Raw genomic sequence first — 26,135 nt, forward strand, 5'->3', positions numbered from 1 at the left:
TTGCAGTTGAGTTTGAGGAAATTTGATTGAAGCCAAGATTTTATTTCAGTGATAAAAGGACTGGACCAGCTAGATGCAGGAAAAATGTTCCCAATGTTGGGGGGAGTCCAGAACCAGGGGCTATGAATAAAGGGGAGGCCATTTAAAACTGAGGTGAGAAAAAAACTTTTTCACCCAGAGTTGTGAATTTGTGGAGCTCTCTGCCACAGAAGGCAGTGGAGGCCAATTCACTGGATGGATTTAAAAGAGAGTTAGACAGATCTCTAGGGGCTAACGGAATCAAGGGATATGGGGAGAAGGCAGGCACGGGTTACTGATTGTGGATGATCAGCCATGATCACAATGAATGGCGGTGTTGGCTCAAAGGGCCAAATGGCCTCCTCCTGCACCTATTTTCTATGTTTCTATGTATTCCAATCTCAATTCCCATCAGGCTTATGGGAATTTGTAGCAAAATGTGAAGAAATTAGTTTAATTTCATTTAGTTCAGTTTTGTTCAGAGTGTAGAAACAGACCCTTCTGCCCATCGAGTCTGCGCTAACCAGTGATCCGCCCACATACTAACACTATCCTACACACACGAGGGACAATCTTACAATTTTACCGGCCGATTTACTTACAAACCTGTACGTCTTTGGAGTGTGGGAGGGAACTGGAGCTCCTGGAGAAAACCCACGCAGGTCACGGGGAGAACGAACAAACTCCGTACAGACAGCAGCACCCATAGTCAGGATCGAACCCGGGTCTCTGGCGCTGTGAGGCAGCTGCACTACCGCTGTGCCAACGTGCCGCCCTAATTTTATCAATAACACTCCAATTTATGACTTTGCATTTGCTGAAGCAGGAGTCTATTCGCTTTTGAGCAGCAAAGCATTTGCACAGACTCGCAAATAATTTCTGGAGACTAAGCCAATAATGAGATTTAAACGATACATCGCCCTTAATCATTTGCATGCCATATCACACATTGTCGACTTAAACTTCAAGGTGTCAGCTGGCTGAGCCTGGTCCGGCTGCCTGTGCCGCATTTTGGACACTTGGCTTGAAATTCTCATTGATGAATCCCGACAGGGGCAGCTGTTTTCTTTGATAGATTACTGGTGCAATGCCTCCCTGCCTGGAGATCGGCAGGTTTAATACTGGCTTCAAGCCCAAAGAAAATCGACATCATGGTTGCAGCTCTGGAACGCCAGAGATTGCGGGGAGACCTGATAGAAGTACATAAAATTATGAGAGGCATAGATAGGGTAGACAGTCAGAACCTTTTTCCCAGGATGAAAAATAATAACTACCGGAGGACATAGTTTTACAGTGAGAGGGGCAAAGTTTAAAGGGGAAGTGTAGGGGCGAGTTTATTTGACACAGAGGGCGGTGAGTGCCTGAAACGTATTGCCTGGGGTGGTGGAGGTAGATACAATAAAGGCATTGAAGAGACTTTTGGATAGGCACACGGATATGCAGGAAATGGAGGAATATGGATTATGTGCAGGGAAGTAAGAGTTGGTTGATGGCACATATTCAGCAGAGATATTGTGGACTGAAGAGCCTGTTCCTGTGCTGTACTTGTCTATGTAAGTGCGTGTGATTTTTTAAATTTTGTGTTTTCAGCACATTTGTCTTGTCTCTTCTAAAATCTGAATCTCCCACAGAAAGGAAATCCCACTTACAATACAATACAATACAATACAAACTTTATTGTCATTGTGCAGTGTACAAGTACAGAGACAACGAAATGCAGTTAGCATCTTAACCAGAGTGCATGCGATGGAATAGTAAAACATATGATATATACAGTAATTCAGTAGCGGTAGTGGAAATTCCGGTGAGCGAGATCAGTCACTGATGGGAGGAGTGCCCGAGGCGGGGTTGGGGGGGGTGGCAGCAATCACCGAAGCGCAGAGTTAAGTAAGGTAACGACCGCAGGAAAGAAGCTGTTCCTGAACCTGCAGGTCCGGGAACGGAGAGACCTGTAGCGCCTCCCAGATGGGAGGAGGGTAAACAATCTGTGGTTGGGGTGAGAGCTGTCCTTGACGATGCAGCGCGCCCTTCGCAGACATCGCCTACTCTGGATAGACTCAATGGAGGGGAGTGAGGAACCGGTGATGCGTTGGGCAGTTATCACCACCCTCTGCAGTGCTTTCCGGTCGGAGACAGAGCAGTTGCCATACCATACTGTGATACAGTTAGTAAGGATGCTCTCGATAGTGCAGCGGTAGAAGTTCACCAGAATCTGAGGAGACAGATGGACCTTCTTTAGTCTCCTCAGGAAGAAGAGACGCTGGTGAGCCTTCTTGATCAGTGTTGAGGTATTGTGGGTCCAAGAGAGGTCATCAGAAATGTTGACACCCAAGAACCTGAAACTGGAAACACGCTCCACCTCCGTCCCGTTAATATGGATGGGGGTGTGCGTACCACCCCTAGTCCTTCTGTAGTCCACAATGAGCTCCTTGGTCTTCTTGGTGTTAAGGACCAGGTTGTTGTCAGCGCACCACGTTGCAAGTAGCTGGACCTCCTCCCTATAGGCCGACTCATCGTTGTCGCTGATGAGGCCAATCACTGTTGTATCATCTGCAAACTTAATAATGGTGTTAGAACCATGTACAGGTGTGCAGTTGTAGGTGAAAAGGGAGTAGAGGAGAGGGCTCAGCACACAGCCCTGTGGAATGCCGGTGTTCAGGGTGATGGTTGAGGAGGTGTCGTTGTCTAATCTAACAGACTGGGGTCTGTTGGTTAGAAAGTCCAATATCCAATTGCAGAGGGAGGGGTTGATGCTCAGGTCGTTGAGTTTGGCAATCAGTTTGGAAGGGATGATGGTGTTGAATGCTGAGCTGAAATCGATAAACAGCATTCTCACGTAGGTGTCTCTGTTGTCAAGGTGGGAGAGGGCGGAGTGAAGTGCCGTGGAGATGGCATCCTCCGTACTCCTGTTCTGGCGGTAGGCAAACTGATAGGGGTCCAGTGTGGGAGGTAGGCAGCCTTTGAGGTGTGCCAAGACCAGCCTCTCAAAGCACTTAGTGATGATGGGAGTAAGTGCAACTGGGCGGAAGTCGTTGAGGCTCGCTGCAGTGGAGTGTTTTGGCACCGGCACGATGGAGGTGGTTTAAGACTCGTAGGGACAGCTGCTTGGGCAAGTGACAAGTTGAAGATGTCAGTCCAAACATCTGTCAGCTGCGCAGCACAGACCCTGAGGACGCGCCCGGGGATACCATCAGGGCCAGCAGCCTTCCGTGCATTAATCCTGCTCAATGCCGTACACACGTCGGTGGGGGTGAGTGTGAGGTGCTGATGATCAGCAGGGAGCACAGCCTTGATGGCCACCTCACTTTTCATGCAACCTCAATGTTAGTTGCATAATTGGAAGATGAACATCAATCTACACACACAGAGTGGTGAATCTGTGGAATTCTCTGCCACAGAAGGTAGTTGAGGCCAGTTCATTGGCTATATTTAAGAGGGAGTTAGATGTGGCCCTTGTGGCTAAAGGGATCAGGGGGTATGGAGAGAAGGCAGGCACGGGATACTGAGTTGGATGATCAGCCATGATCATATTGAATGACGGTGCAGGCTCGAAGGGCCAAATGGCCTACTCCTGCACCTATTTTCTATGTTTCAGACTTTATACTTCAGAAATACAGTAAGGAAACAAGCCCTTCGGCCCACCGAGACTGCGCCAGCCAGCCAGTACACTAACACTATGCCACACACTAGGGACAATGGACAATTTTACTAAAGCCAATTAACCTACAAACCCCTACATCTTCGGAGCATGGGAGGAAACCGGAGCACCCAGAGTAAACCCACAACTCACAGTGCCAGAGATTCTAGTTCAGGTTTGATCCTGACCTCGGGTCTGTCTGTGTGGAGTTTGCACGTGCTCCCTGTGACCATGTGTGTTTCCTCACACATCCCAAAGACGTGTGGGCTTGTAGGTTAATTGATCGCTGTAAATTGTTCCCAGTGTCTCGGTGGTGGATGAAATAGTGGGATAACATAGAACTAGTGTGAAAGGGCACAGCCCTGTATAGCATGCTGCCTTACAGCTCCAGGGACCCAGGTTCGATCCTGACTACTGGTGCTGTCTGTGTGGAGTTTGTGCGTTCTCCCTGTGACCGCATGGGTTTTCTCCGGGTGTTCCAGTTCCTTCTCACACTCCAAAGATGTACAGGTTTGTAGGTTAAATGGCTTTGATAAAATTGTAAATTGTCCTTAGTGTGTAGGATAGTGTGGTGTGCATTGGCCGCACAGAGTTCGCTGGCCGGCGCAGACTTGGTGGGCCGAGGGGGCTTGTTTCCACTCTGTGAACTGAACTACTTACCAGATACTTTGCTGAAGGATTGCTGCCAACTTTAATTGTAATTCTAGTTTAACTTTTTTAAATTATTTCAACTTTCCGAAGACCACATTCTGGGTGTGCTGCCAGGTGTGGAAGGAATTTCTCAGCTTCTGCCCAATCCAATTGCTCCCAGATGTGGATGTGGTAGTAGGCGTTCTGTCTAGAGTTTCCGTGGAGGTGACTGCAAGGTACCACCTTTAGCAGCTCGGGGTCTGGTAAGCTACAGCAGTCTTGGCTTGGCTTGAAACCCACGTGGTCACAGGGAGAACGTACAAACTCCGTACAGACAGCACCCGTAGTCAGGATGGAACCCGGGACTCTGGCACTGTAAGGCAGCAACTCTACCGCTGCGCCACCGTGCCGCCCCTTGATAAGATCTTTCAACTGCACCAATATGTTTTCATTTGAACTGTTGAATGAATATTCGGCTGTACAAAGAAAGGACTTCGAGTTTGGGATCAACAGTGTCCTATCCACAAAGCACATGTTAAAAAGATGCTTGGATGCTTTTATTTTACGAGGTTATAAAAGCGGGCTGGGCAGGTTAATGTTGGAAATGCAAACAAGCCTTGTTAGGCCACAGATTGAGTAATGAGTACAGTTTTGACCACCACATCACAGGAAAGATTTGATTATACTGGAGAAAGTTTAAGGGGATGTTGTCAGGACTGGAAAATCTTAGTTATGAGGAAAAAAATAGGGTTGTTTTCCTTGGATTGGAAGCATTTTATGAAAGTAAATTAAGTCTAAAGCTATAAGGGGCCTTCAAGCGGTAAGTAGGAAAATTTTATTTCCTTCACCTGATGGTCAAGTAACCTAGAGGGCGGGTTGCCAACTTTCTCACTCCCAAATAAGGGACAAAAGGTGATGTCACCGCCCCGCGCCCCACGTGACCTCACCCAGCCAACGGCCAGGTGCTCCCGCTCCACCAATGGCAGCCGCCCGGGCCAGGAGGTGAGTTGCTATGCACCCTCCGTTGGGCGGCGCCCGGGCCTCTGAGCCTACACTGTACAGGCCTACAGCGGCCCCCAGGCCTTCAATGTCCGGGTCTACAGTGTCCGGGCCGACAGTGTCTGGGCCAACAGTGTCTGGGGCTAGAGCGCTCCCCGGGCCTAATAAGGGACAAGGGTGGTCCCGTACGGGACAAACCAACAGGATGTCCTGGCTAATACAGGACAGTTGGCAACCCTACCTAGAGGGCACATATTTAAATGTTCAGTAAGTCTTGGTTATGCAGCTATGCATAATCCAGATGCTGTAATAACTAGCATAGAGTTAGAGTCAGCACAGAAACAGGCCCATCGGCCCAACTTGCCCATACCGACTAAGATGCCCCATTACTACTAGTCCCACATGTCCGCATTTGGCCCATATCTCTCTAACCTTTCTTATCCAAGTACCTGTCCAGATGTCTTTTAAATGTTGTCATAGTACCTGCTCAAGTAGCTCCTCTGGCAAATCATTACAAATGCCCACTACCCTCTGTGTGGAAAAAGAATCCTGTTAAATCTTTCCCCTTTATCTTTAAACCAATGTCGTCTGGTTCTATGACCCCCTACTCTGGACAAAAGTCTGTCTATTCACCCGATCTATCGCCATCGTGATTTTATACACCTCGGTAAGATCACTCCTCAGCCTCCTGCACTCCAAGAAATAGTCCTGGCCTGCACAGCCTCTCCCTGACGTTCAGGCCCACGTCTTGGCAACATCCTTGTAAATCTTCTCTGCACTCCTTCCAGCTTAACAACATCCTTCCAATAGCAGGACGACCAAAACTGAACACAATACTCCAAATGTGGCCTTACCAACGTCTTGTCCAACTGCAACTAGGTTTGCCAACTTCCTCACTCCCAAATAAGGGACAAAAGGTGACGTCACTGCCCCGCGCCCCACGTGACCATCCAGCCAGCTCCCGCTCCACCAATGGCGGCCGCCCGGGCTGGGAGGCGGGTTGCAATGCAACCTCCATTAGGCGATGCCCTGTCCTCCAGGACTACAGCGGCCCCCGGGCTACAGTGACCGGGTCTACAGTGTCCGGGCATACAGTGTCCGGGCATACAGTGTCCGGGCAGTGTCCAGACCTACAGCACCATCCAGGCCTAATATGGGGACAAGGGCAGTACCATACGGGACAAACCAATTTAGCCCAAAATACGAGATGTCCTGGCTAATACGGGACAGTTGGCAACCCTAACTGCAACATAACATCCCAACTTCCATCCACACCCTGACTAATGAAGGCCAATGTACCAAAGGTCTTCTTAATCACCCTATCTAACTGTCATCACTTTCAATGTACCTGCATGCCTAGATCCCTCTGCTCTAAAACACTGCCCAGAGCCCTGCCATTCACTGTGAAGGTCCTGTCTAGGTTTGACTTCCCAAAATGCAACACCTTGCATTTGTCCTCATTAAACTCCATTAACCATTCCTCAGTCCACTTACCCAGCTAATCTTCGCTATATCAAGAAGAGTCTCGACCCGAAACGTCACTCATTCCTTCTAATGATAGATGCTGCCTGTCCCACTGACTTACTCCAGCATTTTGTGTCTATCTTCGCTATCTACGATACCACACACTTTAGTGTCGTCCGTCAACTTATTAATCTTGTACACTCATCCAAATCATATAAATCACAAATAAGCAATGCACCCAGCACCGATCCCTGAGGCACCCCATTAGTCACAGTCCAAAGGAAGCAGCTGGGCTTGCAAGCAGCTAAACACTAAAGGAGAGGCTTGCCTAGCTCTTAATTAATAGGCATATTAATTAATTCACCCGTCATATCCAGCACTTGTCCAGTGGTCTGCACATTCCTTCCACAGATGCTGCCTGACCTGCTGAGTTACTCCATGACTTTGTGCGTTGTGTTCAAGACTTCAGCATCCGCAGTTCCTTGCATTTCCATGCCCAGCTTTCTTGTCCACCTTATCCCATTTCACTTAGCTGTACTTAACAGGATTTTAGATGCACCGATTTAAAAAAAATGTAAACATACATTGAAATACAAAAGAAAAGTGGGTGTAACAACCTTTGTGCGTAGCTAAACAAAATGGAAGGCACAGTTTTTAATAAGTTGAACAGAATAAACACATTTCATTTTGGGGATAAAAATAAAACTGACGATAATTATGAACCCAAACGACATTAGTGGATGTGAACCTGTTACATTCTGATTGACGTATTCACAAAAGTTCCATTTTAATGAAGCAAGTAACTACCTGGTACTCTTAATTTAAATTGCTACTTCATCATAAATCATCTTCAAGATTAGACACTTACTTTTTTTAACATGTAAAGTTAAATTAGAGCATCTGCTGGAAAATCTGACAGTTACCATAAACCTGTAATCAGCCCGAAGCTTCACTGTGTTTTAAATGCATCTCGGATTTTACACCAAATTGGCAAAATTCCACAGAACAATCAAATCTTCGGGCTGAAGGTAAATTACACGTTCAACCAAGAAAGATTCAGAAGGTAAAAATAAAAAATGCAAACGCTAGGATTTTTTAAGTAAAAACAAAAAAAAACTCTCTGTAGAATGCTAGCTCTTTTTTTGTTCCATTTTCAGATCCTAATTAAATGCTTCTGTATATCCAACATGTCAACCAAAAACAACCTTCCCTGGCCACAATTTTATCCTTAAATATTATTTTGGTGCTGTAATTTGTCATTTATTTTGTATTCCAATGTAAAAATGAATTAAATCTGTGCATCTAAAATCCTTCTGTTAAGTGAAATGGGATAAGGCAGACAGGAGGACTGGGTATGTGTTGATTGAGGGCACACAGTGGGTCTAATAGTTTCAGTTTGTTTGCTTGTACAATTGTTCCTCAACCAGACACATGGCAAGGGATTAAAATCCCATCCATTAAATTTTGCAATGTGATCTTTGGGCAATGTAAAACTTCAGAAGAATCTGCAAGAGCTAAGGTATTTGCGCCACATGATCTCGGCACGTTGATAAGGTCAAAAGCATCGTTCCCTGATGAAGAACAGATGTGTTTGCTTTGTATTTACTTCACACTGCGTAGGAACAGAAACAACCCGTTAAACTCTGCCATTAGTCCAGCTAATTGTGCAGCTACACTTTCGATTGTTAGGCAACTTTACATACAGTGCAAAGATGATTTAAAAAAATATATCACAACACTCATCAGACTTGTACACTCCACCCGATGGGAGATATTGACAGTAGTTCTGCAAGATCAGTGCATGGGTCGGTTATTCTAATCCACATTAATGACCTTGAAATTAAAACCAAGCAGAAGCTTTTTTAACTTCAGTAATAGAAGGACTATTAAAGAGGCTGCGAGCAAATGATGTGCAGAAACATTTACATTGCATTGTGTTGTGAAGACAAAGTAATGTTAGTGATAAGCAATTGCACATAAAAGTATGGCGTGAACTGAGAGAGGAGGTGCAGCATTCGATAAATGTGGTGAAGCAAGCAAAAGATTGAGATAATTAGCACAGAGGGTCAGGACTGCTCATCTATGAATAAAACTAAAATCTACAAAACGCCAGATAGAGAAATCCAAGATAATGGATCCCAGCCCAGCAATTGATCCATGCTGCTTGCTCTCTTACAACATTGAGACCATCCCGTGGTTCATCCTAACACCATTAGTGAAGGTGACATAAAGATGGGGAAGTGTGTAAGAAGGAACTGCAGATGCTGGTTTAAAGCGAAGACAGACACAGAAAGTTGGAGTAACTCAGCCAGAACAGGCAGCATCTCTGGAGAGAAGGAATGGGTGACGTTTTGGGTCAAGACCCTTCTTCAGACCTTCCTCAGAAGGTGGAGAACCTCAGTTACGAGGCTCTCCGTACGGTTTCCCTGCGGATTCATCGCTTTCTTCAGCGTGATGCTCCCCACTGATGCTCTGCAAGCTCTCAGCAAAGATGTGATCTCTGAAGTTGCAAAAGGACAGACCACAAGGCAAATGATTCTCTTCCAACCACAGGGGTGTGTTGCTATGAATAGATGGATTTGCAATGATGAGGGTGCGAACATATTTCAAGTGGTTGAGAGGAAACTATACAGGCTGGTGAAGAACAGTGAATAAGCAAGTAACCCTTGCTTTCCCTCTCTCTCCATCCCTCCCCCATCTTAGTTCTCCAACCAGTCTGACTAGGGATAGTCAGCATGGTTTTGTACGTGGGGGGTCGTGTCTCACAAATCTGATTGATTTTTTTTGAAGACCTGACCAAAAAGGTCGATGAGGGCAGAGCTGTAGATGTTGTGTACATGGATTTCAGTAAGGCATTCGACAAGGTTCCACGTGGTAGGCTGCTCTGGAAGGTTAGATCGCATGGGATCCAAGGAGAGATAGCTGAATGGATAGCAAAAAATTGGCTCCATGGAAGGAAGCAGAGGGTGATGGTCGAAAGTTGCTTCTCGGACTGGAGGCTTGTGACTAGTGGTGTGCCTCAGAGTTCGATGCTGGGCCCGTTACTGTTTGTCGTCTTCATCACTTATTTGGATGAGAACATACAGGGCAAGATTAGCAAGTTTGCTGATGTTACAAAAGTGAGTGGTTTTGCAGAAAGTGAAGATGGTTGTGAAAGATTGCAGCAGAATCTGGATAGATTGGCCAGGTGGGCGGAGGAATGGTGGATGGAATTTAATACAGAGAAGTATGAGGTGTTGCATTTTGGAACGTCGAACAAGGGCAGAACCTGCACTGTAAATGGTAGGCCTCTGGGTAATGTTGTAGAGCAGAGGGATCTAGGAACACAGGTGCATGGTTCCTTGAAGGTCAAGTCACAGGTTAATAAGGTGGTCAAAAAGGCTTCTAGCATTTTGGCCTTCATCAGTCAGAGTATTGAGTATAGAAGTTGGGAGGTCATGTTGCAGTTGTATAAGACGTTGGTGAGACCGTATTTAGAATATTGTGTTCAGTTCTGAGCACCATGTTATAGGAAAGATATTGTCAAGCTTGAAAGAGTTCAGAAAAGATTTACGAGGATGTTGTCAGGACTAGAGGGTTTAAGCTTTCGGGACAGGTTGAGTAGGCTGGATAAGGAGCGCAGGAGGATAAGGCGGGATCTTATAGAGCTGTACAAAATCATGAGAGGAATAGATTGGGTAGATGCACAGAGTCTCTTGCCCAGAGTATGGGAATCGAGGACCAGAGGACATAGGTTCAAGGTGCTAGCTGTTTTGAAAAGATTTAATAAGAATCTGAGGGGTAACTTTTTCACACAAAGGGTGGTGGGTGTATGGAACAAGCTGCCAGAGGAGGTAGTTGAGGCTGGGACTATCCCATCGTTTAAGAGACAGATTGACAGGTACATGGATAGGACAGGTTTGGAGGGATATAGACCAAGCGCAGGCAGGTGGGACTAGTGTAGCTGGGACATTGTTGGCCGGTGTGGGCATGTTGGGCAGAAGGGACTGTTTCCACACTGTATCACTCTATGGCTCTATGACTGTCCTGCAGATTAAATTTTACATTGTATGTCTAGTTTTCATGTAAGAGAAAGGGCCAATGCTACAGATCACTTTAAACAAAGCAGTATTTAGCATTTAAAGGACCCATGGATATTGTTAACCAACGCAATAAACCTAAACCATGGACTATACTGGAAGAGGGGTGGAAACTGAGGAATCAATATAAAATAAAGATGGACACAAAATGTTGGAGGAATAGTGGGACAGGCAGCATCCCTGGAGAGACGGAATGGGTGGTGTTTCCAGTCGAGACCCTTCTTCAGACCGAGAGTCAGGGGAGAGGGAGTCTAGAGATATGGAAGGGTAAGGTGTGAAAACGACAGATCAAAGCAGATGCTGATAAGGAAATGTAGAATAGTTCATGGTTAGCTGAGGGGAAGATGACAACGAAGTATACAATCAGTAATATTTAATCAGGAGGACAGCATAACTAGTCGGAGAACTAGGATGGGGGGGGTGGTGAGGGGGGCGGAGGGAGATTGAAAGCAAGAGTTACTTGAAGTTAGAGAAATCAACAGTTATACCGCTGGGTTGTAAGCTGCCCAAGCGAAATACGAGGTGCTGTTCCTCCAATTTGCATTGGGCCTCAATCTGACAGTGGAGGAAATGAAACATTTATATATTGTTTAAAAATAACAGTGAGGTTACTTACAAGGTATGGTTTTTAAAAGAATCAAAACAGCTTGCACTATGATCATTGAGGTTAGCTGTACTAACAGCCATGAATGAAAGAGCAGCTGCTCGTTACAAAGGGACTTGGAGTTATGGAGCAATTACCCGACCAACTGTAAACTGTTTTTTTCACTGAATGGCAAGACAACCACAAAGCTGAGGATTACAAGCTGACAATGTAATGTTAACACATACGTGCTATTTAAATTATCGGTCGTTGTAATGGCAAATTCACACTGCTGTGTATTCCGCTGCTGTGATGAATTTACACGTAATATGCGCACTCCATAAATCTTGCTTGTGGTTTCAAACTTGGAGGCATGGACGGAGAAAGCCAAAAACAAATTACATTTGTATCCCTGCTTTGCATTTGTGATCTTGCCGCACAGCTTATGCTCACTCCAATATGCTGTGCATGTGCATTCAATTGAGAAACAGAGAAACATAGAAAATAGATGCAGGAGGAGGCCATTTGAAAACATTTTTTTTTTTTAAGTGAATGCTCTGCACGGCAACTTTTTAAAACTGTACATAGAACATAGGACAGGACAGCACAGGAACAGGCCCAATTAATCTCCTCAGCCTGCACAGGATCCATATCCCTCCATTTCCTGCATATAATGTACCCATCTAAAAGCCTTTAAATGCCACTGTTGTATCTGTTGTATCTGCCTCCACCATCATCCCTGACAGTATGATCCAGGCACCCTCCAATCTCTGTGTAAAAAAAATGTGCCTTGAATGTTTCCTTTAAACGTTGCTGGGAATAAGGCTCTGACTGTCTACCCTATTTATGCCTCTATAAGGGGCTTCCCTCAACTTCCAAAACTTCAGAGAAAATATTGCAAGATTGTTGAACTTCTCCTTGTAGCTAATACCCTCTAATCCTAGAAGCATTCTGGTAAACCTCTTCTCCACCCTCTCCAAAGCTTCCATGTCCTTTCAGTAATGGGGCAACCAATAAACCAAATGTGGCCTAACCAGTCTTATAAAGCTGCAACAAAACTTCCTGACTTCCAAGACTCCCATTCTTTCTCTCCCGAGATGCTGCCTGACCCGCTGAGTTACTCCAGCATTTTGTGTCTACCAAGACTTCCTGACTCTTATATTCAATGTCCCGGCCGCTGAAGGCAAGCATACCATACGCCTTCCTTACCACTCTATCTACTAGTCTTGCCGCTTTCAGGGAGCTGTGGATTTGGATCCCTAGATCCATTTATTTTTAGTTCTGTCATTGAGCCTCTTTGGGAAGTTGATCAAGAAAGGTTTAGTTTGGTTTAGTTGATAGTCACATGTACCGAGGCACAGCGAAAAGCTTTTTGTTGCGTGCTATCCAGGCAGTGGACAGACTATACATTGATTACAATCAAGCTATCCACAGTGTACAGATACAGTATAAAGAGAATAACATATGGTGCAAAATAAAGTCCAGCAAAGTCCAATTAAAGATAGTCCGAGAGTCTCCAATGATGTAGATGGAAGCTTAGGACCACTCTGTAGTCGTTGATAGGATGGTTCAGTTGCCTGGGAAGAAACTGTCTCTGAATCTCTCAGCTCAGTTGAGCTGTAAGGCAGGAATACTAACTGCTATACCACTGGGCAGTTGCTTCATAATCCAGGTGACTGCTACTTTTAAGACCTTTGAAAGGCAACCTTAAATGAAGCCTCCCCTTGACAGTAATACATGAGAATGTTTTAAAACTACTGCATCTCTTTTGGTTGTAACCTGGTATCCTAAAATCAGGCAACTCAATAGGTATGAGACTAACAAGCAAAGAGACGACTAGTTCAAATGGACAATGAGAAATCCACAGGATTTTGTGTCAAATCAAAAACAACAAATTAAGTGCCCTACAGTGATGATATTGATGGTATGCTTCTGGTTTTATGTGTGCAACATATTATTCATATGAAAGCAGTTACTGTAATCATGCAAAAAGAGGTTTAGGTGCTGCTCAACAGTTGCTGTTGTTGGACTGTGGCCATTTCACTATTGCCAAAATGCTAGTAAAGTAACTGGAACAAGAACACAATCTTTTAAAAATGCCAAGTAAATGATCTGTTCCACATGCTATAAAAAAAAGGGCCCTTCTCTCAAAATGCAACGTTATTCCACAGAAATGTTTATATTCTCTGATCATTTTGGCAAGAGAAATCCGTGACTACGAGGTATCAAGAGATTAAACCTCTCTTCTCTTCTCTTAGGCCCCCTCAGTGCCCTTAGGTCTCTTAGGCCTCCATGGCTGACCATGGGTGATGCATCCTGGTTGGCTGCTTGCTCCACACCTCGGCTAGAGCAGCGTCGCTTGTGGCTGAAGAGTCACATTTGTGTGTGGTCTCTGGTCTGTTGAAGTTGCTGCGCTCCTTTCTGCGTGCCCGCTTTTCTGCTGCTGCGTTCCTCCCCCGTTTTGAGATGTTGGTTCAGGGTACCTCGCCACCGCAGCCTGCGCTGCCTGAGTAGAGTGTACATACTCGGAAGGCCAGCGCGAGACAGAATCTCGGCGTTGGACACTGTCTTGTCAGGGTATACCCAGGATACGGCAGATGCTTCTAAGGTGGAAGGTGTTGAGTCTTCTCTCCAGTCTGAGATTAAACCTCACCCTACACCTAAATAATAGCTGTGGGACTGCTTCTAGTTAGAACGGGACAAGGTAAAAGTAGGTTGCTGTTCTTTTCCAAGCAGAGAGGGGTTCGGCTTAAGGTGAAGTCTATTTCAACGAGTGCCGCACAACTATAAATCTTTTCAAGAGAAACACCTCAAGTTTATTGGTTCTTTTCATCAGTTTGGCACTTTCCACTCAATGGGCCAGGAGTGCACTAGCCATATTTCTATATTCATATCACTGACCGGTGAATTCCATTCAAAATATCTCACCTCAACTCTCTCTTGGCTCGCTCTATGAAATGCAAGAAGAGATAACGGAGGCTTAATGCACACTTAAGAGTCTTCACATCCACCAAGTGTAGATGACATTTCCAAGGAAAACAACTGTGTTATTTAACGACTGTGAACAAGTCCTTAATGGATGATGAACTAACCTCCAGCTCGATAAAGTGGTGAACAAGACAGATCCGTCACGAGAAGAATTTGGGCAACTGCCTGAACAGCTGCTTTCATAGGTAAATAAAAATTGGGTCAAAACACCCAAGGTGTAAAATGCATTTGGCAGATTACCTCATAGAATACTTAAAATATCACAACCTTTCAATTCCTTCAACATTAGTATTCATTGTGTTCTTTGGGCTGTAAAGACTGAGGGTATTTAGGGCCATTTTTTCCTTGTAAAAATGGCTCGCTTCGGCCAAGAAGTTTTAAGAAATGAACGAGCCTCATCCATGAGGAATGGGCGGCATGCACTCCAGTTATGATTCTTTTTCTCCAACTGATACAAATATGCAGTAAATGATCAGCTGGAATTCTAACAGAGATAATAATTCCAATTTAAGTCAGCGATGTTATTAAACAGATACAGCAAAAGATAGATTATTCAGAACATCATTGACAAGTACGCTTGAATTGAGAGGCCGGCAGGGATAGCGCACAAGATGGCGTGAGGTTAACGGCGTATTCAATGTTTTGGCACCTGCCAAGCCCAGCATGTAAAAAAAGACACAAAGTGTTGGAGTAATTCAACAGGCCAAGCAGCTCTGCGGAGAACATGGGTAGGTGATGTTTTGGGTCGGGGCACTAATTGAGACTCTGAAGAAGTCTGTAGAGGGTCCCGACCTGAAATGCCACCTATCATGTTCTCCAAAGATGCTGCTCAAACCGCTGAATTACTTCAACACTTGTGTCTTTCTTTTAAAAACAGGTAGCTGCAGTTCCTTGTGTCTACAAGTCCAGGATGTGCCTGATTAAGAGTGTATTCTATGGTGTAGGAAGGAACTGCAGATGCTGGTTTAAAACGAAGATAGACACAAAAAGCTGGAGTAACTCAGCAGGACAGGCAGCATTTTTGGAGGGAAGGAATGGGTGACGTTTCGGGTCGACACCCTTCTTCAGACGGGTCTAGAGAAGGGCCCCGACCAGAATCGTCAATATACTTTCCCCCCACAGATGCTGCCAAACTTGCTGAGTTTGTCTTGCACTTTGTGTTTTGCTGAAGATTCCAGCATCTGCAGTTTCTTGGATGTATTTCAAGATAGAAGAGAATGATTAGTCGAATGCCATGGGGTGGTTCGGGGAATGATGCCAAGATCATTACTGACTCCATTTTACAACATTTGGAAACAGGGACTTCAGCCCACCGGGTCCGCGCCGCCCAGCGATCCCCGCACATTAACACTATCCTACACACACTAGGGACAATTTTTACATTTACCCAGTCAATTAACCTACATACCTGCACGTCTTTGGAGTGTGGGAGGAAACCGAAGATTACGGAGAAAACCCACGCAGGTCACGGCGAGAAGGTACAAACTCCGTACAGACGGCGCCCGTAGTCAGGATCGAACCTGAGTCTCCGGCGTTGCATTCGCTGTAAGGCAGCAACTCTACCGCTGCTCCACCGTGCCGCGCATGGTGGTCTCATCAGTAAATTGCTCCATGTTTTGCTTCAAATAGTTGGTGGTCACATTTATTTGGTCAAAAACAGGCTTTTGTCCAACTATCTCTTCCATGATACCATGCTGGCCTCATCTCATCAATAGACTGTTCCATACTTTAAGTAAAAATGTGATTTGAACTTTTCTTTGGAAAAAAGTGTGAGAGAGAAAGTAGATACAGAACTATATACTTAACAATGACTCTGTATTTTGAAGAAAAGTAAATTTATTCTGCTCAGATTGGGAAATACCCAGGGTAGTTTGTAATCCTCTCTTAAAACCAATCCTAAAACCGTTCTTACGTTGCACATAATAAACACAGGAGAAAGCAGAGGCAGTTCAATCCTGCATCAAAATCTGTGCATTTCAGTCATTTTTTTTTCAACTGCAGCCAACTAACAATTAGCACCCTTGATTTATTTTTAGGAGTGAAACGTTTTGTGCTTTCTATTGCTACTATGGACAAAAGCAGTTTAATTTGTCTACATGAGGGATCCAAGCCAACGACCAACAGTCTGAGCAGTTTTATAACACCCCGAGAGTGTCATTCCGACCTCCCATTCCACATGATTTTAATGAACAAGTAGCAACTGGCGCACGATCCCATTACTACAATTCAGCAATCTTGCAAAGTGTAAACTGTTCTTGTAAACAGCAATACTCAAAACCAAAATTTGAATAGTCGACAATTTATTTGTTATTTGTAATTTTTGGAATTGGTTATTCAACCAGAAACAAATAATACTATTTATAACCGACCTTCCAACCTGAATGGTTGCAAAATTATTACATTCGTCCCCCAGGTTACAGCTATTTGAGTAACAGAAATGTGTCCTTACAGACTGTGTTATAGAAATGCTAACTACCACCCCCCCCCCCCCCCCCCCCCACCCACCCAATGCAGTGGTAGTTGGTTTTGTACCATTTGCTCATAACTGTTTCACTATGTATTTAATTTGAGAATGAAATTGCAGATTGAATCATCAAATCAAAAGTAATCTCTAGGTTTTGAGAACGAAAAAAAGTGCAAGGTATTAAGTCCATCCAAATTCTGCAATTAAACACTTCATACAAACGTTGCTATGGTCTTGAAATAATTAAACCAAAATGGGCTTCACTTGTTGGTTTCAGATTTTCCCAGGTGCTTACGTTGTTCATTACCTTACGGGTAACAGGTTTTCAAACCATTTTGATGTTTAATTATGACAGTAATTAAGATTAAGATTAAAATTAAGATTTTACATAACTTGGTGGAATTGTAAGAGTTTTTAGTACAAATTGAAAAGGATCACAATCTTCACAAAGTTTCCTCAAAACTTGGCACAATTTCTGAAAATCATAAAGGTCTTACTGAGGAACTGTGCAAGTCAGAGGGAGTTTCCACCTTCAAATGTCTCTTCCAAATGCTGGCACTAATTCATTCATCATCATGAGATCTATCAGCTGAGCAAGTCAAAAAGCTGCAGACACTTGAATGAGCAACAGTATGCTACAAAGCAGATTTTTGTCCTCCTGTGAAAACAGATAATTCACAACAACATTCAGCAGATATATTCTGATGGATCAATTGAGGTTTAATTTTCTCATTTGTGAGAACAGCTATGGTTACCATCCAAAATTGTTTTTATTTTTAAAAAAGGTCGGCACGGTGACACAGCAGTAGAGTTGCTGCCTTACAGCGCCGGCGACCTGGGTTCAATCCTGACTACGGGTGCTGTCTGTACGAAGTTTGTACGTTCTCCCTGTGACCCGTGTGGGTTTTCTCTGCAATCTCCAGTTACCTCCCACACTCCAAAGACGTACAGGTTTATAGGTTAATTGGCTTGGTATACTTGTAAATTGTCTCTAGTGCATGTGTAGGTTAGCATTAGTGTGCAAGGATCGCTGGTCGGCCCGGACTCGGTGGGCTGAAGGACCTGTTTCCAAGCTGTATTTCTAAACTAAACTAAATAATTACTCCTCGTACTATTTCCCTAACCTAGTGAGAATTTATTTTCAGAGAAGTTACATTTTTGCCATTTTTTGCTTTACCAAATATAAATCATCATGACATTTCAAAATTATTATGAGAAGTTCAGCATTCAATAATATTTAACAGGGCTGTATTTTCCCAACAAATAAATAGAAATGGGGAATAAATGTCAAGCCTGGCATTAAAAAGCTGCAATTTAGCTTTCAGTCTACAAACTTGGTATCTTAGAAGATAATAGACAAAAAATGCTGAAGTAACTCAGCGGGTAAAACAGCATCTCTAGAGAAAATGGATAGGTTTTGAGTCGGGACCCTTCTTCAGACAAAAGGGATTTTACACCTAATTAAAGCAACAACAAAAAAGTATTCCTCAGTAGCAAGAATGTGTAAAATTTGATGCAGTAACATTTCTGCAGTCTATATGAAAATATTCCATTGCTTTTGCCTTTGTTTTTATCTAAATACACCAGCTTCTCAATCAAAGAAAAAGCGTGTGTTTCCCCTTTAGGTAATGGTGAGGTATTCGCTGTTAGGATAAACAATGGATATCTCAAACACAGGAAAAAATACTCGATATTTACCCATTATACAAGGCAGCCATCGGAGTCTCCATCAGAGGATAACACTTTGGATAGACGATGGTAAATATTGGCCTGCTGCAGTGATGACAATGCCCCAGTGGGTCGAATAGTAACTTGTACAGATTCCTTGGTAATGAGATTGGGGACAAGAGATCCAGACCTACAGAAAGATATAAAACTGTCAATTTCTATGCAGTAATCTTCCTATTTAATGCAGCTTAATCTTAGTAATGCTACACAACAGCTGTACAAACATCACGGTTTTAAACATTATGTCACAGATCGCAATGTTACTGGAAGTATACCAAATAGGTACTAAAAAATCTTGTTATTTTATGTGCATTTGTTCTCTCTTGAACATATGTGACCGTAACACAAACAACTTTACTAGATCAGAGGATAAGTAGAATACTTGCTCCCTGACAGCTGCCTAACCTGATCATTAAAAAATACTGGGCTAATCAGATGGCATTTATTGCAGGTCTTCCCTCCAATTTTCTTTTCCCATTGTGGCAAAGGATTGAATATCTGAGTCTATCCTAAATAAAATAGGGACAAGAAATGCTACGCATAGCGATCTGTATCCTCATATCCAACCACTCCGTAACTCATTCTCAAACATTAAAAAGCAAGATTACAGGGCAATTTGTCTGAAATTCAGCTGTTGGATGAAAGTGCATTAAAATGTGCCAAATCATTATGTACTCAAAGGTTGTTGAAAAACCAAATGTATGCATTTTCCTTCTACCTTTACTTACTCTTAAGCAATAAAAAATCTATTTTAAGTTATATATTTATAGCAGTCAATTAGAAAATTGAAATTGCATTTGGATACCTTTTACACCTTTCAATCTGTTGAATACAACCAACCAAGTCACTGCTTATACTGTAGGTAACAAAAATGTTCATAAATAATATGATTCTCTTCCTCTACAGCTTGAAGAAAAAAATCTGTAGCCCATTTCAACATTTTCTCAATGTCTTTTGATTAGAAACTCAACATCGCCTTGAACAATTGGTACCCATTTTCCATCCTAAATATTCACTCCCTCAATCACTGGGTTAGCCTGGCTACAATATATAGCATCAAGTGGTAGAAACAAGAAAGGTCTGAAGAAGGGTCCCGATCTGAAATGTCATCTATCCATATCCTCCAGGGATGCTCCCTGACTGGCTGAGTTAATCCAGCATTTTATGGAGAGCATTTATTTATTCATTAACAAGATGTTAACATTACAGTTATCCACCTAGGAAAATCCTGCAGAGACTCCCAAACCCACAACCTCTGCCAACAGAGGAGGACAAGAATAGTAGTGGCATGGGAACAGCATCACCTATCAGTCCCCTCTAAGTCACTCATCATCCTGGGTTTTTTTTTAACTCTTTATCATTAGATATAAATCCTGGAACTCCCACCGCCAGTCACACAAAAGATGGCTCACCATTGACTTCTCAAGAGCAAAACTTCAATTATTCAAGAGAAAGTTAGATACAGCTCTTAGGGCTAATGGAATCAAGGGATATGGGGAGAAAGCAGGAACGGGGTACTGATTTTGGATGATTAACCATGATCACATTGAATGGCAGTGCTGGCTCGAAGGGCCGAATGGCCTACTCCTGCACTTATTTTTTTAATGTTTCTAAAACCTTTAGACTGTAATGCTGGCTTTGCTATCAGCACCACATCTTGTTAATGAATAAATAAATGCACTGCTCATACACAGTAATCGACAAATCAATGTGACAGACAATGTATGGATTGCATATGCATAGAATGTGCATAATATAATTAGTATATTAAATATATATCTAATCTATAACAATTCATTCCAATCCATCACATTTCATTTGTCACATAATTTAATGCAAACTTTTGCTTCCCACGCAAAATGAGTAAGGGCATAGAGAAATTCTTGCATAAATATCAAATAATAAAACTATATCTTCTGGGTTTTTAGCAGATCTTACAAAATGAACGCTTCTAATTTCCAACCATAAAATCAATTAACCTTTCAATTAATTCATAACAATTATTCATCATGGTCTGCTGCCTTAACTGGAAAAAACCCCACAATTTAACAATTTAATTTCCATCTTTTATGATTTAGCAACCATGCCTTGGAAAGCAGTGCATCGTGACTTGCCACAAGTAATCATAGAGATATGATATGTACTTGAGGATGTACTTGGCAATCTACCACATTTCAGACATCATTTATAAATAGTAGACACAAAATGCTGGAGTAACAGTGGGTCAGGCAGCATCTCTGGAGAAAAGGAATAGGCGATGTTTCGGGTCAGTATCCTTCTTCAGAAGCGTTCCGACCCAAAGGAGTCTGAAGAAGGGTTCCAATCCGAAATGTCGCCTATTCCTTTTCTCCATAGATGCTGTCTGACCCGCTGAGTTACTCCAGCCTATCTTTGGTATAAACCAGCATCTGCAGTTCCATCCTACATCACTTGTAAATAGTCAGATGTCTGCAACACCAAATATCTGCAATTTCAGTTTTAAATCTTCTACCCCTTTGGCAAAAAGCAAATGTGACCAACACCAGTCAAGTATATTAACTGAACTTGAATCGCTATCTCAAAGTTTCTTCCCCAGTTTTTTTTTTTTGGACACACCAATTGAAATGTTTTTCCTATGCGTTTTACCCTCTGATCGATCATCGGTTGCAGCACAAGATGCAATCTCGCTGAATATTTTAAAAACTACTAAAAATCACAGGGTGAGTGCTTGAAGGAACACAACATCAGACCTGAAACAAAGGGCCATTCCACCCTCCAAGACCTTAGGTTACACATTTTACAGTAAATCAGGTAATATTACTTGTCATGCAAGTTGCCCTAGTTTGCTACTAATTTGTCAAACGCTCTACAAAGCTCATGCTTTGTACATCCAATAAGTATATACAGCTTTAAATTAATCAGAATTTAAATGTTGGGCAAACAATGGAAATCTGATGTTCAATTTCAAGCAAAAGTTATACTTTTTTAAATGTTTTGAATTGTCGTACATATTGTACTTATTATTTTGCCATAAATACTGTTTGTAAGTGAATAGGTGATGCATAATGCTAGTTCCCACAATGGGCACAGACAATTATGTTTAGATAATTTGAACGTTGTCCAAATTATATTATTTGTTGTTTTCTGTGAAAGAATAAAGAATATGCTTTAACAACGGCAGCCAGCATCCATGCAAAAGTAAATTCAATACCCACTTCAAATCTCCTACATAACCAACAATCTTTTCCCTTTCCTCCAATGTCATAATTTAAGTCAAAAACCTGCCTTGTGAGAAGAGTCGGGGAAGTAAAAAGAATTCAATCAATTTGTGGCCTAGTTTTGTTGCTACAGCTAAACATGACTAATGATAGTTTTTCATAGCCGTAGGATGTACTGTAGTTCACTGTATAAAATAAGTTGCTGAGAAATGCACATGCAAGATGTAAGTGACTTTCCAGTGTATCGCCTACATTGCAATTTGAAAGTGGAATCCATGAGAAGAGAAATGTTAATTCCATAGGCTGTTGGTATCATGCGAAACTGCAATGAATGACAGTTATTGTTGAAGAGATCCAGCATTTGTCTCAAGTCACCATTCACCACACAGTAGTAGCAGGTAAAAAAGTTCTTGCTGTGATTGTATGTAGTCTTGGTGAGAACACACCAGGAACACCTTGTACAGTTTGGACTTCTTGCACATGGAAGGACATGCTTTTTTGATGAGAAGTACGATGACTAGACTTAGGTTGGATTGAGTTGGTGGTGGGGAAAATGTCACACAAGGGAAGATGAAAATGCTGTTCTTTTAGACTGGATCTCCTGCAAATGGCCTAGCATTAATGGCCCTTCAACATTGGAAGCAGAATCTCTCTAAGAAGAGGTAAAAACTTTAGCAATATTAGTGAAGAGTGAAGGAATGACAAATAATAGTTTAGTTCAGAAATACAGCGCAGAAACAGGCCCTTCGGCCCACCGAGTCAGCGCAGACTATGATCAACCCTACCCTAGTTCTATGCTACACACTCGGTACAATTTCTCTACATAGCCTAATTAACCTACACGTCCTTCGAATGTGGGAAGAAACCAAAGCACCCGGGGAAAACCCACGTGGTCACAGGTAGAACATACAAACTCCTTACAAAGTATTTCAGGATGTAGTCAGGATGGAACCCGGGATTGTGGCGCTGTAAGGCAGCAACTCTACCGCCGCGTCACCGTGCCCTCCCGATAATGTCATTGTGGAGGTGAGACAAATCAACTACTGTATTGCCTGATGGAAAGGCTGAGCAACTTTGAAGGCACAACTGCCCTCCGATCTAACCTACTTGTCTTCTGCCAAAACTGATTAAACGGTTTCCAGCCTTATAACAATGCATTTTTAATGTTAAAAATATAAAAGCACCCATGAATTCAGTCTCAGCCACTCTCAGTATAAGGGAATACTGATTACACATGCCTTTCTCAGATATTATGAAAAACCTGTAGATAGTTCTCATGACCATTTCCTGGAGGGTTGGCACAGGGTCGTTTTCTGTTCCTATTCTAAGGATTTCACCCGGCAGAGCGATGGACATCTGCCTATAAGTGAACAAGAGCTTCACTTCTTCATCATGTGTTGAGGATCCACAACTGTGATAAAATAGGAAAGAAAAATGCATCCATAAGTCAAAGTTATGTTAGAGTCACCTTTGTTTTTTGAAGCTTCTATAATCTTGGATCTGTCCTGGGCCTCCTTCATTGTTAGAATGAGGCCACACACAACGTGGAGGAACAGGATCTCATATGTACTTGGGTAGCGTGCAACCCAACAGTATAAAGATTGAATTCTCCATTTTTAATCAACATCCCCTCACCCCCTCTCTTTTTCCTTTGCCCCTCACCTATCCTGTTGTGCACTATTTCCCCCATTATGCAGCCCCACTTCCCCCAAACCCTTGCCCCCCGCTCCCTGACAGTTATATCCCTCTAGCCTTTGTCACTTACTCCACCCATTTAACAGCCAAACCCACCCACCTGTATCCACCCATCACTTGCTAGACTGCGTCTTGTCCCATTTCTACTTCTGCATTATGGAGTGAAGACTTTTCTAATATTGCATTTCCCAAAATCTTGTGCATCATGTATTGAATTTTGCTATGTTTTATTTGACAGCGGTCCAATATTATCTTGATTGCGATTTTCTTCTCTTATCATTGTGCAATTCCAGCTTTATACTACACAGACCAACACATTTTCTATGGGATTTTGTACTGGGACTGGCTGAAGATTGAGAATAAAAAAACAATGCGTGTTACAGGCAACCTAAGGCTGAGTGAGTTGAAAGACAAGTCTGCACCACCTTTAGACAATAGACAATAGACAATAGGTGCAGGAGGAGGCCATTCGGCCCTTCGAGCCAGCACCGCCATTCAATGTGATCATGGCTGATCATTCTCAATCAGTACCCCGTTCCTGCCTTCTCCCCATACCCCCTAACTCTGCTATCCTTAAGAGCTCTATCTAGCAGAACTGTTAATTAGTGAAAGTGAATCTGAATCAGGAACGGTCAGCGAGAATATTTTATTCAATGTCAGATTACAGATGAAAAGAGAAGACTGACATGATTATGGGGACGTAAAAAAAGTTCAAAAGTTTTATTTGAGCAATTTCATTTCTTTTAAATCTCCAGTCATAATTAACATTTTTGAACAAATCAAATTTTGAAAGCTAATTTTAATCCTGGAAGGTCGATTGGCATTAAAGTTTGTTCAATATAGATTAATAATTCATTATGAAAAAATATATATATTCTTACCCACTATGTCCAACAACTTTGTTATAGAGATAAGAAGGTAGTCCGTGTAGTTGAAAGTTGTTGTCTACGTACACATACTGCAGTTCTGCATATCGCCCCAGATCTTGATGAAATATATAAAATAGACAAGCATATGATCAAAGAATCAAATAAATGTATTAAATCATTAAATTCCTATTGTAAACCCGAATTAAAATGATTATTGGTAGCTGAAATCAAATTGATTTCATTGAATTGATTGAAAGATACAGCTGGAAACAGGCCCTCTGGCCCACCGACGACCACGCCAACCAGCGATCACCCATTCATAGTAGTTCTTTATCCCACTTTTGCATCCAATGCCTACACACTAGGGGCAATTTTTCAGAGGCCAATTGACTTACAAACTCGCACGTTTTGAGGATGTGGGAGGAAACCAGAGTACCAGGAGGAAGCCTTCTTCCGATAACCGCAGACAAAAGAAATGTTTTCAGCTAACAAGAACAAAAAACATACCTTTCTTAAACCAAATGAGAAGATAAAAGACTATTAAATGATTGATAGAAGGGAAAAAAAAGGCCAACCTCAAGCAAACAAAACTAAAATCACCTGACGCGTTAACAAGTGATTGGATCACTGTAACAACCAAGGGATCAACTGTGGAATCACTCTCAATTTTCATATTATGAAATAACTTCAATGGAAGATTAACGACCACAATTTTTCTCGACATCAGCAGGTGCAGTGGCACAGCGTGTTGGAACTCTAACATTCTGTTCCATTTGAGACAGGATGTGAATTTGTTCCCTTGTTCTCCATGTGTTGCTTTCCATGCCGCTGTGAGTGGGTATGGAGTAAATGGCAGGTGCATCCTCACAGGGGGAAATAAAATGAATGGGGAGTGAACCTGCTGTCGTTCCATCTCTTTGTGTTTTCTCCGAAGTGAACATATCTGGGACATTTAATTAAATGATATTAAACGTGCATATCAATATATATTATATATATTTTTTATCATTTTTGTATGGTTGAAATGAAAATTACATGCACTGTCTAAAATCAAATCTGAAACACGACGAATCATAGTTCTTTCATTTATTACCTCAGCTTGTTGACAAAGATCTCAAATTTGGATTTTTTTAAATCACAATAGCATTAAACATTTAGATACATTACCTCATGATTTAGGTCATCAAACATTTTATTTGTACCTTTGGAGGATCGGTGAAAAGGGTTGCACTTAAAAGCTGTTACAGAAGCATGGAAGCTTACCTTGATATTTTCCCTCATCGGTAACAGTCTGTCTCTACAATCTGACCAAGGGCAAGCTGCTACATTTTCTAGCTGGGAATAAGATTATTCATGCAATGTATAGAGACCGTTTCATGACTTTGTAATGGAATTTAAATTAAATTCTTGTTCCAAATATTCCCTCTTCGGAGGAAAGCAAAGATCTATAAGGACTTATGTTCTTGACTAAAATCTAATACCAGACTTGTGTTTGTGTGAAATTCCAAACCTTAACATCGAGTCTGTTCAGCGTGTGTTGGAACAGACTGCAGTCCAGTAAGGAGAAACGCACTGATTGGAATCATAAAACAGAGATCAGTTCTGACTAAAACTGCCTGCATCAGCATAACAATTTATAAAGCAAACATAAAATAAAATGTTCTCATTAAAAGTGGAGTTTGCAATTTCGACTCAAACTCTACTGTAAACAGCAGTGTGATGGCATGAATTAGCAGTTATGTCATCCATATGTCCAGGATTTCTGCCGAATTTCCAGAGAATTT

General features: G+C 42.4%; 1 protein-coding gene across 3 annotated transcripts in view; it reads right to left on the reverse strand.

Moving 5' to 3' along the window:
* lrrc28 (leucine rich repeat containing 28) overlaps positions 1 to 26,135 on the reverse strand; it is a 90,844-nt gene that overhangs the window by 39,438 nt on the left and 25,271 nt on the right. For 2 of the 3 annotated variants that reach the window (XM_078427187.1, XM_078427188.1), the window contains exons 7-10: positions 24,364 to 24,466; positions 23,026 to 23,198; positions 18,561 to 18,720; positions 16,914 to 17,520 (exon numbers count right to left, since the gene is read on the reverse strand). In XM_078427187.1, coding sequence (XP_078283313.1) covers positions 17,448 to 17,520; positions 18,561 to 18,720; positions 23,026 to 23,198; positions 24,364 to 24,466 — 509 coding nt within the window. In that variant the 3' untranslated portion in view covers positions 16,914 to 17,447. Of the gene's footprint in view, positions 1 to 16,913; positions 17,521 to 18,560; positions 18,721 to 23,025; positions 23,199 to 24,363; positions 24,467 to 26,135 lie in introns of those variants that run through there. The other variant, XR_013549256.1, reaches the window with a different exon arrangement.

This window comes from Rhinoraja longicauda, chromosome 33 (genome assembly GCF_053455715.1).
Source record: "Rhinoraja longicauda isolate Sanriku21f chromosome 33, sRhiLon1.1, whole genome shotgun sequence".
In the NCBI taxonomy this organism is placed as follows: Eukaryota; Metazoa; Chordata; class Chondrichthyes; order Rajiformes; family Arhynchobatidae; genus Rhinoraja; species Rhinoraja longicauda.